The sequence below is a fragment of the Amblyomma maculatum genome, chromosome 6 (genome assembly GCF_055883805.1).
Source record: "Amblyomma maculatum isolate TAMU_Amacu chromosome 6, ASM5588380v1, whole genome shotgun sequence".
Lineage (NCBI taxonomy): Eukaryota > Metazoa > Arthropoda > Arachnida > Ixodida > Ixodidae > Amblyomma > Amblyomma maculatum.
Genome location: NC_139349.1, coordinates 84,094,504 through 84,108,018, shown reverse-complemented (window position 1 = coordinate 84,108,018; position 13,515 = coordinate 84,094,504). Strand labels below are relative to the sequence as shown.

The 13,515-nt window shown below is 45.3% G+C and overlaps 1 protein-coding gene across 2 annotated transcripts; it reads right to left on the bottom strand.

Moving 5' to 3' along the window:
* Positions 1 to 960: 960 nt before the first annotated feature.
* Positions 961 to 10,333, bottom strand: LOC146186161 (uncharacterized). 2 transcript variants are annotated; one of them, XM_084607064.1, is made up of 8 exons: positions 10,254 to 10,333; positions 7,078 to 7,161; positions 6,339 to 6,496; positions 5,407 to 5,642; positions 3,688 to 3,938; positions 2,609 to 2,973; positions 1,864 to 2,132; positions 961 to 1,179 (listed from the first exon to the last, which is right to left on the bottom strand). In XM_084607064.1, exons 1-8 carry the CDS (start codon positions 10,258 to 10,260, stop codon positions 1,101 to 1,103), a joined length of 1,449 nt encoding a protein of 482 aa, XP_084463190.1. In that variant the 5' UTR covers positions 10,261 to 10,333; the 3' UTR covers positions 961 to 1,100. The 2 variants fall into 2 exon arrangements, with proteins under 2 accessions (XP_084463190.1, XP_084463191.1); XM_084607065.1 differs by having other exon boundaries at positions 6,339 to 6,493.
* Between the last annotated feature and the right edge of the window lie 3,182 nt (positions 10,334 to 13,515).

Genomic DNA, 13,515 nt, shown 5'->3' with positions numbered 1-13,515 from the left:
AACCAGCAACGTGAGCTGATTGTACGCATGCCCAAGCAAGCCCCATAAAGGCTGCTTGAGTTGGGCGTTTGGGGAGTGCTGCATGTAACTTTTTTGAAGCCCATTGTCGCGAATATGAGACATACCGTTGGTATGCCGTGCACTGGAACTACGAAGTTTAATTTCAAATGGTTCTCATTATCCATTATTTCTAATCAATGTTTAGCGTCTCTGTGAGGAAGGTGTGTGAAAAATAAAAGAAGGTTCGTGAAAACATGAATTTTGGTCGGCTTTGAAGAACATCTCGTCCTTCATTTACTACTTGTGCCAGATGAGTATAGAGGACATTTGTTGGGTAAAAAGATGTCGCTTTTAGCTGGGCGCCCGAAGCAGTCCTTGACAGACCTCGGACTGGCTGCATAAAGAGCAGCAAGTTAGCTTTGTTTAGACTTCGTAGCGTAAACGGAGTCCTGACATTTCAGCGAGAGTAATAAATTTTTAATATTCACTTTTAAGTTTGTTCCTACTAGCTGGCGTATTGTGAAAGTGATTTTTTTCTTTTATTGATTCATAATTTGTAAGTTAAAGAGTTAAAAACAGTAATAAGTTACCTCTTGTGCATTTATTTATTTACTGCAATTAAGCCGTGAAACTACTCGAAGCAAGTGTTGCACTTGTTAGGCGCGGAACCCTGCTTCTTTCACACTTTCGCTCGTCACGGATGTGCCGTATTTATTAAATTTAGTTCACACTGCTGGCTTTACGTCAGTTACCGCGTTAATTTACCGGCACACTTGCCGTGCTCAAAACTACTGCTAAGCGAAGGAAGCGCGAAAAGGGCTGCTGGGCATGATGGGAAGTTGTTACGGTGGCTGCTTGCAACATAGAAGCTGAAAATGTGACGATCACTACAAACACCTCCCTGTGACCCCAGATACGTGTCTCCTTGAGCATTCTTTCAAGGCAAATGAAGACGACGAATTTTGTTGGGGGATAAGTTTTTTTTTTATTGACCCAGTCCCACTACCATGTTCTTCTTTTCTGTTTTTTTTTTTTTAATTGGAACTCCTAGCGCGTAAATAGGATGATGATTGTATTTACATGGGTGAATGGATGGCTATTTACAAAGCGTCATCTTTCCGCATCTTCTCGTAAAGGGATTTCAGCTCATCGAGGTCCATGTAGCAGCCTTTCAGGTGCCTGGAAAGCAAAGAAAAGTGACGATGATAATTTTGCAAATATCTAAGCAGCAAAATGCTTTCAGCACGATCACGACAATAACCGGTACCATAGTGCTAAACGTTTTAAATATGACGAGTTGTTTAAGGTAATCGTTTGGTTCTGTCTCTCGCGGTTCTCGCTCTGACGTGCATATCGAACGGCACAGGGCAGCGCCGGTTTACATGTCAAATACACAGTGAACGACTCTATCTATCTGCTCTCAGGGCCAAATGCATTACAGCTTAAAGTACAGCCTTTATCAAAAGTTTACGGGGTCTACTTCTGAGCGTTACTATGTGGCTCGTAATGCATTCCCAGGTTTCCATACTTGCTGAAGGCAAGAAGATTGTTCGTCCTACCCTCTCCAGTGGTTAGGACTTCCACGATTAATACGGAAGTCATACTATACTGCTTAAAAGCAAACCCTCTGGGCTGTAAACTTTTGATAAAGCGTGTACATGGATGTAATGTAGGCACATAAATCCCAGTGACCTAAACAAGGCGTGCTCGATTTTAATTGGCACTGAGGACCAGGCTGCATTCCTGAGAATACGAGAAGTGAAGAATGAAATCTTACTGACAACTTTGAATGTATTCTTAAAGCCTCTCTAGCATTAACTGCGATATTTGTAACATTCATTCTCTGATTGCTGGTTTGCTCACCTGTCGACCTTGGTGGGATCGTATGCGGTTCTTCCGTGCAGAATCCTGCGGTTGTTCATCACGACGAGGTCACCGGGAGAGAGGTAGAAAGAGTACTGGAGCGTCGTCCGTTCTATGCGCTGGGCGAACAGTCGCAGCGCTTCGTAGTAGGTGGCTACTTTGTCCTGGGGCAGCAGTGGTGGCCTCATGGAGAATAGGCTGTAGTGTATGTCCTTTAGCTTGCCCATGTAGTCGACGCTGATCACCGGCCACGCTTCGCGGAACCACCTCTGCGTGCGGTAATGCATTCGTACGTGTATTACTTAACCGTAGGCAACGGAATACAACATTCAGTGATAATTATAACGAAGTATTTAGTAGTTCCTTAAAGTTGCCTATCATGTTAGTGAATAAATCAGCTCAGTGCATAGCCACACGAATTCTTAAATGATGCTTGTAGGTATAATAATAATCTAACGAGGCAAGTTGTCAAAGAAAAGTCGATTCTACACCACTGGCTGCAAATGCTTTGTGTGGAGATAACCTGTCAGTATACAGAACTCTGCTAAGCTTGGACCGTCATTGAGAATTCCTCAGCGGTATTATTTAATACAACCTGTGTTAAATTAATATAAATCAATGATGTAAATTATTAGACTTATTATAAATAAATAATAACAATTAGGATAAATACTATGGTATGTGTAATTAATGAATATATAATACAATCTGCATTAATTATATCATCTTCTAAATAAACACTCACGTCTCGTTCGGCGTCCAGGAACGAGAACATAACGGGGGTCGTGGAGAGGATCTTGAAGTGCTCGGGGTAGTTGTAGCGCAGCCACTGCGCAGCGTAGAAGCCGTCCACGAAGAAAGACTTGCCACCGGCCTCTTGGCCGCACTTTGCCGGGTCAGCGGCCTTGAGACAGTGCAGCAGCTGAACGCCGGGGGCTCGCTCCCGGTACGCTAGGTCGGTGTGATGGCTGAACTCCACTCCGGTGTACGACAGGTGCGTCTTGGGGTCGGCGTTGTAGCGTACGTCAAAGGTCTGGCCGTAGCCGGTCTCCCGGATGTAGCCCATGCGCCGTGCGACGCTGATGATCTCGTGCTCGTGAAGCGGCACTCCTGGAAGACAAGAAGGACATACATTTACATTTAAAGCAAGTGGCCACCTTCTTAAAAACGACCATAAAACCTGTCTAGTGGGTCCACTCATAGATGTTTTGAGCACGTGTGTGATGTAGAACATCTCTGCTAGTTTGTGTCCCAGAAGAACTGTGTCCTAAGTGAAACCTGCTGCCATGAGCTCCATACGACTTGACAAACGATTCGAATGTACTTTTCAAAAACTTCCCTGCTGCACTGGCAGAAGAAATTGTCTTACGCTCAGCAGAATAATCCGTTTTAAAGCGGTTACAAAATTATACCAAGTATTTCAAATCCAGCATATTGCGTTAGCAGCCCTAACAACAATTAGCGAAGCTAAAAAGCCTACATTCCCTCTGTATTTCATGGACAAATTTTTGCCAGCCTTTTGTGCCCAAAGATGTAATTTTCCTTTGCACATTGGCCAACTCACGCAGGTAAAATAATCCTTTCTTTACGCTAAAGACATGCCTTATAGCATAGGTTCGATCCTATACCTTTGTGCACTACCTTCTAGTGACCTTGTTCAGGATCCAGTGTTCTGTCATAGCTCTCAGAAATATTCCGTTCCCTCTGCGCGTCATATATTAATTCAGCGTGCTGTACGCAAGTTTCTCATTAATATTGCATATATTCACATCTCCGTCATTTGCATTTGAGGCCCCTTAGACAAAGAAGATGGGATTAATTTACCTTTGAGGATGGAGATTCCGTACTTGCAGACATTCTTCAGCATTTTCTTGAGGCCTGCTCTGGTGCCCATGAAGTCCTCGTATTCCAACTCAGGCGGGTTCTCCTCGATTTCATCTCGGTTCCACAGGATCACGGACGACTTCTTGTTGATGTATGCCTCATCTGTGATCTCGTCGTGTGGCTGTGGCACAGCCATGGGTTCAGCGTCAACGGCGGAAGCAGCAGGTGCCACAGCAGGTGCGGTGCGCTCTCTGCGTGTGACAAAGACAAATATTGTTCCACATGCCAAATCCACAGACAAGCTATGGTCATTGAATGAAGTTGTACGCCTCGGGTATTAAAGGTACACGCATTACTATAAACGTTTCGTCCACCAGTCTTAAGCTGTAATCATTCATTAGTTATAGCAGCGCTAAATGTGTCGCAATTAAGCAGCGCTGTTCCTCGAGCAGCGTGTTTGTTACAGCAGTCATACTTAAAAACGCGAAACCTAAAGCTAGTCTCTTAGTCAGACGAGCGAAGAAACCCTAGAATGAGGCCCATCTTAATTTGTCAACGTTCCAGATCAGATCTTAGGAAAATGAAAATAACAATTGTCCTCACCCTTCCGGCACTTAGGACTTCCAAGGATTCAAGACACTTACAGCCAAACGACATGGGGGGTGCATATTTTGTTTATTGAGGAAAGAGTGAGGTTCGCCCAATACTGCTTTTCAAGCATTTAAACCCAATCGAACATCAGGCAAGGCAAACTTGTACCGATTAGAAAGCCAGCGAGTGCCTACCAATACGAGGTGGGTGCATTAGCATAATGCACTTTTTTTTACAAGGCATCGCATTTCCGTAAAGAGCTTGACATCCACGTCTTCGTTGTTTCTTTATGAAGCGCTGTTTCAATATTGAGTGCACTACGGTCTTGTTTTGGAGCGTTTAAAGCAAGGGTCTCAACCGCCAGCTCCAAAAATTTCAGCCTTTGATTCAAAAAAGAATATACCAGGTTCAAGAGTCGGCTTTACCCCCAGATTCATTTCGCCACGCAAATCAACTCAAAAGCTACTTCTCGAGGCTGCGCACGTTCTTCGTAAAAGTAAAAAGAGGCACTGGGTAAATAATCTGCCTTAACTTCAGACGGACGTCAGCTGCCTCCAAGAGGACAAAGGGAGAAACCCGCCCTCCCTTTCATCTCCAAGTTTATATTGCTCCTTTTGAGGGTCACGGTGCCCTTTTTGTAGCTCTTTCTGGGCCATCTTGAAGTGGCGCCCTTTCGGGAATAACGCGGAACAGAGCATATGCCGCTTTCCTTTTCCAAAAAGAATCGGAGGATATTGTTTCAGAACAAGGTGTGTTGGTTGATTGTTATTTGCTTTATTGCTATTTAACTGTTACTTTATTAGTTTATATTGGGTCCAATGATCTTGTTTTGTTTTTTTATTTTTTGCGATCCTGGCCCGCGAAAGACGACAGCTTGTTTGAGACCCCTGATTTAAAGCAACGAAAGTGGAGCCGAAGGTGGCGACAACTTCAAGTCAAAGCTAACTGCCACTAATATCCCGCAAGAATTGATTCAGAGACCTGCTGGTTTATGTATTCCCAGTTTCATCTGTTCATGCCTCTAGCACCTGCTATGTAGCGTGGTGTAAGTATCGATGCGAATAAAGTTCAAAGCGGCTGTCGTACGCCTTGTGTTGATTAGCTGTAAGATACGGCATGTATACGTACGCTTCTCGATCCTTGGGCTGGAAGACCTGCGTGAACTGATGCAACCACTCGGCCGAGTAGGTGCTTGCATGGGGTGGCCGGCGCGCTGACTGAGGCCAGAAGACCTCTAGGAGTTGCGCGTTGTTCTCGACGTCCCATGAGAGCGGCTGGATCTTTGGGTCGATCTGAGCGCTGTTGAGCTGCTTCTCTTGCGTGGGTGGGTGCACGCAAGCCTGGCATCTGCAGCTGTCCCGGAGCTGAAAAGACCAGTGACACTTGCGCTCAGCCGACATTCAGCTACTGCACTGTGCAGGGGGCACAGAAGGTGCAGGCAGGTATAATGACAGCACAGCGAGCAGTCGTAAGGAAAATAGATCAACGCATTCTGGAGAGGGTGCAAAATAATGAGACAAAGAAGGCACATAAAAGCGGAAGCACCGGCGCCTTCTTTAATATGCTTTCTTGTGTTCATCTCCCCCTATTAGGCTATGTTCTGAACATGTACAAATAACAAGCAACTACGCCGGTGAAGACAATATTTGGGGAAACGAAATAAGTTGCGGAAAAAAAGCGTCTGCACGCAACAAGAGGTTAATGAGTGGTTCGTTTTGTATCGCTAGACGGGAACATCCGCCGAAAAATTCAACCAAGTTCATGACAGTCCATATAAAATTAGGAAGAATAATATATACTAAGGGCCACTTCAGAGCTAAGAGAGGTTTTTTATTTATAGCGGACGTAACAGTATGGTGATGATGCTGATGATGAGCACTCTGTACTTCGAGCATTTAGCGCATCCGTTCAGTCGCATGTTTTGTAGTGCCTTCTATATTTGAAATAAAGAAGAAGCTTCAAGTTAAGGGCAATGTAAAAAGAGTTCTTTACATTTCATACTCTGCGTATTGTTTTACTTTCAGTTGTTTTGCTATTGAGTAGGCTGTCATGGTACATACCCAGGTGCTGCTAAACTGGCACTTGCTGTTGTCAGAGAAGGTGACGCAGAGGGTGTTTTCGCTGGATTTGTACACATCTTTGATCTTTGGTGGAGGAAGTGAGATTTCTTCAAGTTCTTCGGCGAGAACCGTGCTCATCGGACGGGATGACTTTGCTGCTGGGAAAAGAAAAAAAGGTAAAAAGAATAATAAGCACACCAGATAGTACACATCTAACAACCTTTGCAAGTAATCCTGAAGTAATCCATATGGAGGCGAAAGGTCAGGCGGCCGTGTACTGCGCTATGTCAGTCCACATTAAAGAGCCCCAGGTGGTCAAAATTGTCCTTATCGCTTCACTACAGCGTTTCTCATAGCCCGAGTCACTTTGGGATGGTAAACTCTATAAAGAGGACCATCAAATTGATCTTTATTCAAACGACACCACGTGTGACCTTCATAAGAATGTGGATGTATGTCTGCGATAAAACAGATTTATAGATGGAAGAATAGCTCCAAAGATCCCGCTCTTCAGCTCGGATGATATGGTTTTACCAAATTCGCCACTGAACGGATGCCTTCTCATAAATAAAACAGTAACGCTTATAATGAACACGAATAAATCGGAAAGTTGAACATGCCAGCGAACTAATTTCAATATTTTGTTTCAACTTTAGTCAAGGGATCAGTAATGTAAGTGTCTAAAACACGTTTGTGAATAACCTAGCTCTACTAAACTTCCTCAAAACTCAGCACCTACCTGCAGACTGGATAACAGCGATTCTGGAGGGGCAGCATTGCAGGATGTGCCTCCCGGTTCCAGAAAGAAAGATTTTTCTGCAAACTGAAAGTAGAAAAAGAAAACAACCTTATTTTACTTCTGTTCTTTATTGATTGTAATATTATGTCATTGTCAATATTCCCATTATACCCCTCTGGCGTATGGTCGCTCCACTATTCGTTTCCGGGGACGACAGCGGCACTTGCATCGATCCTTCGATCACCTTTGACAATTCGCAGGCTGTGATGTGAGCCGCGAAGGACACATAGATAAATGCCACGAATGCTTTCCAGATCCGCACGTAGGCAGCATCACATGATGACCCACACCGCCCTTCCCTCCCTCTTCACTCCTGACCCGTACCAACATCCTGAAGAGCTAGCCCATGGGGCGCGATATGCCGGAACAAAGTTTATAGCCACAGGCAGCTCCAGTCTCTCTGATTTATTAGCACATCGGGCATCGACGACCCACTAACAGCCTATACCAGCCAGCCTTTGTGTGCACTTTCAAACTCTGCACCTGCCACTCAACGCATTGTTACGTTCCAGGTCGCGTGCCCTTTGAACGGCTTTTGATGTGCACTTCTCAGACCAAAAACTGATAAACAAGAAGGTCGCGCTAGATAAACTGATATGGTCTCGTATGTCACGTACGCCGTGTGGCAGTGCGAGATTGGGCAGCGGTCCTCAGCGTAGTGTTTCCCAGGCGCCAAACAGTTATCATTGCCGTGGGACTAATGGCTGTTTGAGAGAGTATCAGGTAAAAGTGCAGCAAAGATTCTGACACGAGCTCGATAAGCCGCGGTGAAAACATCAATAATTGTGCTGGTTATCGTAAAGCAAGCACAGCTTGATATTAAAAAGACAAATTATCGAAAGAAAAATAAATAGCAAACGCCACTTCTGAGTGCACGGCGGCAGGAATGACACTCGAGTGCAGTGTAAACGGTACGATAAGCTCTTAGCTATTTCGTTATCGTGCACGGTCAGGCTCGAACTGGATCTTGTTATGCACATTGTTTCACGTTTTCGAACTCTTGGGGCGAAAACACGCAAACAGGAGATCTCGTAAGCATGCAACGTTTTTACAAATTTAAATTATTGCAATGAAACAAAAATGACCCAGTCGCAGTGAGAAATATGCATACCGGTGGCTGCTTCGACTTTCTTTAATTCTAGCAACGCTGTAATGGCATACAGAGCGAAAACACTGTGATCATGTGGTGTCCTATTCTTTCTTGTGTTGTCTTTTCGCCGTAATGTTTTCAAGCTATAACCCAACGCGCCCCACAGGCCGTCATTCTATAGCATAGAGGAAATTGTTACATATATCCCTTGCCTGTTTCGAAAACTCTAGCATAACGTTCACAATCAAATGTTCAGCAGCTTTCGTAGTATTGTCACCGCATCTCTTATGAAAGTGAAAGGTACTAACAAGCGCACAGCGTTTGTTACAAAGTCTCAGTTACAAAGGAGCCGCCCTACCGTTCTACGAACTGACTCGAGGCTAGCCATTTAAGCGGTGAAGGGGCGTCATCTGTATCAACTTTGACGTTCCGCGGAAACTCTCTCGAGGCCTGTCTTATCGCTCGCGAGCTGTCCGGTTTCCCTTGTCTTGTAACTGGGATTTAGAAGTCGTAAAGCCAACGGCGAATAGTTGGCCGAAAGCGCGTATCGTCTTAGCCGTGCGCGCAAGATACGCGATAACGCATAGTCTCGGGTCTCTGCAGCTGTATACAATCTTGCAGTTGAGAGAAGCAAAAACGAAGAACGTTGCTGGCGGTGCGCCAGCCCCTCCGCTGTGCCCGTGTTGAGTGGACGTTTTTCCTCAGCCGGCGAAAGGCAACGTTGGGCCCTAATTTTTTTCGAGTATCCCGACTCGCTATCTAGGAGCTTGCGAAAAAGTCAGCGCTTGCAAAACAATTGTGCGCAGTCATGCTCTGGGATCACTTCCTATCAGACTCGATAGCTTGGAATGAGTCCAGTGGAGACGCTTTATAGAAAGCACTTGGCAGGGCGCCTTATAGTCTACCGAAGAAAGAAGAAAAAAGAAAAAGTAAGCATATGAAGCGTTCGTGACGGTCGGGCACAAGCCTGTTTTTCGAAAACGCCCCTGGCAATATTGGATTCTGTGATGAGAGTTAAGTCGTTTGCGATTATGCTCAAGTCGAGCCCAGAACAACCCAGTCGTAATGCTGCGGGCACGTGTAGAATTCTCTGAGGCGAGCCTCATGTATGGAATCCCGATCCTGCAAGGGCGACTGTAGCGCAATTCCTCACAGTGTCTACCGAATTTTGTAACAGTTACTCAGAGGATAAATACTTTATCTAATATTGGGCATTCTTCTTGCCCAATGAGGATGGGAATAGTGATGCTCCCATGCGCAGCTGCTTTTGAACAGAACAAAAAGTGCATCGCACATGAAAAAAAAAAATCACCAACCCATAGGAAGAAGGCAATACACTAGACGACAATGTCAGCCACAAATCAACCTTGAATTTCTTTACCATGTCACTGCATTATATTTCTAGACTTATTACGCAAACACTCAAACTTGCTTTCACCTGTTCATTAGTCCGCCGGGATGGTTTTGTGGTCAAGGGACGCGACTGCTGAGACTGCTGCGCCTTTCTCCAGTGCAGTGTCAATGCATGCTAAACATTCCAGATGGGTAAAGTCACCGCAATCTTCTACTACGCCGTCCCTGATAGCCGATGTCACCTTTGAGACGTTAAACCTTATAAAAGCTTACACGTCCATTTATAACCACGCATACTTCGGTAACCTTGCATTGAGTTAAAACACAGCTTGAATGTGCCGGGCCTGTCCAACTAAGTCAAAATTTCTCGTCTAAAGCCACTGACAAGTGTATACGTAAGTGTTTAGCAAAATATTCGGTAATTGCATAAGACGATAACCATATTGCAAACTCGCATCAAAAATTTACCGAAAACCCGTGGTTATTGTGCATGCATTTCGCTGATCCGCCGGCCATTGACCCGCCTGGAGATGTGCTGGTGGCACGTTATCAGCTCGCGTTTACAAAGCTTCACACATCACTGTTTAAGTTTGAAAGTCAAAGCCGAAAAGCCTCGCTGACGTTGCGGTCGATAAGGGGTCAAAGGTGAAAGTGCATGAGCACGTCTACTCACCTTCCATGGTTGCAAGAGTTCGCTCTGCCAACTTTTCATGTATGGGGTGGTCAGCTCAGCACTGTAGTTCAACTTGGTTTGAAGGAATCTCTAGGGTCCGCCATTCTTTATGCATCCCATGAGCCAATGAGAGGCCAGATCTCGAGCCACGTGGTCTAACACGCCCTCAGCTTCCTCCCCTGCGAATGGAAGGGGATTTCTCCCTCCTCGCTGCTTTCGTTTCTCCATCATCTCGCGAAGCCTCTCGAACTCTCTCGGCGCTCGAGATAGAGAGGAAGAGATAGCCGCCGTGTTCTCGGCGCACTGGGCGGCTTCTCTTCGCGTCGTCTGCCGTTCCGCATACGTCACGCCCTGTCACGGGCGCTGTTTGGCCCTAATCCAAAATACATATATTCCTTAAATCGAATGTTCTGGACAAAATGTTAGAAGGGACGGTGTCCTCGTGTATTCCGCCCTTTGAGCCATTTGGAGTCCAACAAAAACAAACATTCACTAATAAAGTAACCGACACCCCCGTTACCTAACCTGTGCTTGTGTATTTGTTGTCTTGCCGCTAAGGTGTCCGATATTTTTGCCTTGTTTACTGTATTACTTTCAGTGCGCAGCTCTGCGTTGTCACTGTCTGCACATTGGCTGAATAAGCCAGGCGGAATTCAGTGTTTGTGTGGCTGATCAAATATAACAGAAGTTTTTAGTGGAACAGAAAATCGGGCAAATTTTGAGGCAGGACAAGGTAGCTCGTCTTTTTCTTTTTTTCGTGAGCTTTTCGTTTTATTTTTCACTTACCTTGTTCAAGTAATATTTTACTTGTTTAATACCTTTTCGAATTATGCACATAGAGAGCTTTTATCGCGCACCAGTTTTCGCAGCAGCTACCTCGTATATACATATTTGAATAGCTGATCAATCACAAAGCACCCAAAAGGATAAATGTTTTCTTCCTTGTGGGGACCGGAGCATCGATCGCTTAAGTTCCTTCATTTTCACATCGGAAGGTTAATCGTAAAGTCAAAGAGCGTCGATGAATATCACGCACGAAACCCTCTTGCTGACGTCCTCGTCTCGCTGCCATCCAGTACCTGTCGGCCTCCCTTATGGAGACAAGCTCCACTCGGTAACGTTACCGCGACACGCAACGAGTTTTCCGATGTTTGCTTACGCCAGGGCCATCGCTTGGGCAACGGCGGCGTGACATAAACAACCCCCGTCCCGGGAGACGACCACGACGGTGTTCCCCGACCTTGGACTCGGGCGAGAGGCGTCGAGGGAGCAACCGAGATAAGCGACGCAACGCTGAGATCGGGCCGCGGACCGCCGTCACTTCCTCCTCTGACCTAGTTGGCCGTGTTGCTGGGCGGTTGTCGTCGGTGTCGTTGAGTGCGCGCGCGAAAGAAAACACGCCTCGTCATTGCGAGGGGCTGATAGCTCGCGGTTTCGACTGCGGTCCATAGTCCGCTAGCGCCACGCACTGCCAGCAAAGGTCGCGACTACTTCTCTCTGTCGGGCAATTTGAGGGATAATTGTCAGTCTCCAGTTTGCTTTGCTTTCTTGCCTATGTTACCAGGTGCAAGTAGCGGTGAGAGCAGAATGATGTTTGCTGCAAGAGTGCTCCTAGGTCATGCGATGTGCGGGTTCAGACGCAATGATTTTATTCGAGAGAGCACCTAGCTTGTTGGGCCAATGTCGCCAGCGTGAAACGAGAGCGTTTTAGGTATGCACTATACAATTATCAGCACTGGCTTATGGAGAGCGGTGCTCTAGAGGCTCAACTTATGCTGCTGTCCGCATATATTTCGTCACTTTCCTCTACTGATGAGGAAGCATTGCAAAGGAACTGCACTGCAGGGTATACAACCGTTCTTCGACATGAGCTGCTATACTTAATACCCGGGTTTTTCTTTTTTTCTTTAGACAAATCAGAGCATCCCAGGAACTTCCTTTTGGAACTTATAGTTAGTGAATAAATGTCATTACTGTTCAGAATAGAAACACTCCAAATTTTACTAGATTCTACTCTTCTACGTGACTAATCCCTATAAAAACTTTTGCGTCTGCTTGAGAAATAGTTGTAATTTCTTAATGCTTGCTCACATATATGACTGAGAAAGTCTAGGTGGCTTTGAAAAATTAAGAGATACTATCATCAAACAAATACAAGCGACACTAGTATCCAACCAATGTCAGTGCACGTTAAAGATCCCCAGGTGGTCGAAATTTCCGGAGTCCTCCACTACGGCGTCTCTCATAGCCTGAGTCGCTTCGGGACGTTAAACCCCACAAACCACTTCTTTTGTTCGGCCGAACGACTGCAGAGAAAAAAAAATGAGGCCAGTCTTCCTTTTTTGTTTTCGTCATTTCGCTTAACCTCAATACAACAAATACAAGTCTTCAGTAGGATAGATTAAAAATCGTAGGCAAGGTTAACGCATTTTTCAGCCTTAATTACTTGTATGATTACAGATCGGTTTTAGCTACATAGTTGCGAATACTGACCTAAAAGAACTGATCTATAGGCACATTGATATGTTCTTAATGATTACTAAGGGCTGTGTACTTATACTTCGTCTCACAAGACGTTTGGAGCCCTGCAAAAGGGAGAGGCAACTTGGTCCAATCAGGATCACGTGGACTACAATAGGTAATTTTGCTCCTGCGCGCCACATGCCCCCCAAGTAGACGGGGGCGACAGTATAGTGCGCAGGGGTGACAGGCACTTGGGAGCACAATTACCTATTGTAGTGCGCATGATCCTGATTGGACCAGGTTGTCTCTGCCTTTGTCACTGCTGCAAACATCTTGTGAGACAAAGTATAGTAAGCAAGTGCATATTCTTTTTGTTTTTCTAACACTGTCTGGTAAATAGCCTGCAATGAGTTAAAAATTATGCTGGAAAAACATTTCTCAGAAAAGAACGCTTTACGAACCATTTTATCATGTCGCAAATCACCCTTTCAACAAAGTCGTTATTAAAGGGCTATGCTGATTTAGTTAACGGTTCTATGTGGCTATACCAACCATTTTGTCACGTCGCAAATCACCCTTTCAACGGAGTCGTTATTATATGGTCATGCTGATTTAGTTAACGGTTCTATGTGGCTATACCAACCATTTTGTCACGTCGCAAATCACCCTTTCAACGGAGTCGTTCTTACATGGTCATGCTGATTTAGTTAACGGTTCTACGTGCGCTCCGGCCGACAGAACTTGAATAAAAGCGACATCGCATTTACATAAGCATGAGGCTGCCTATCGGGAATCAGGC

What these genes read in the sequence shown, in the direction of transcription:
- LOC146186161 (XM_084607064.1), bottom strand. An exon ending in GCCAGTTTAGCAGCACCTGG is followed by an intron (nt 5,643 to 6,338) that starts GTATGTACCATG and finishes TGGTCTTTTCAG; the next exon opens with CTCCGGGACAGCTGCAGATG. An exon ending in CAGCCCAAGGATCGAGAAGC is followed by an intron (nt 3,939 to 5,406) that starts GTACGTATACAT and finishes TGTCACACGCAG; the next exon opens with AGAGCGCACCGCACCTGCTG.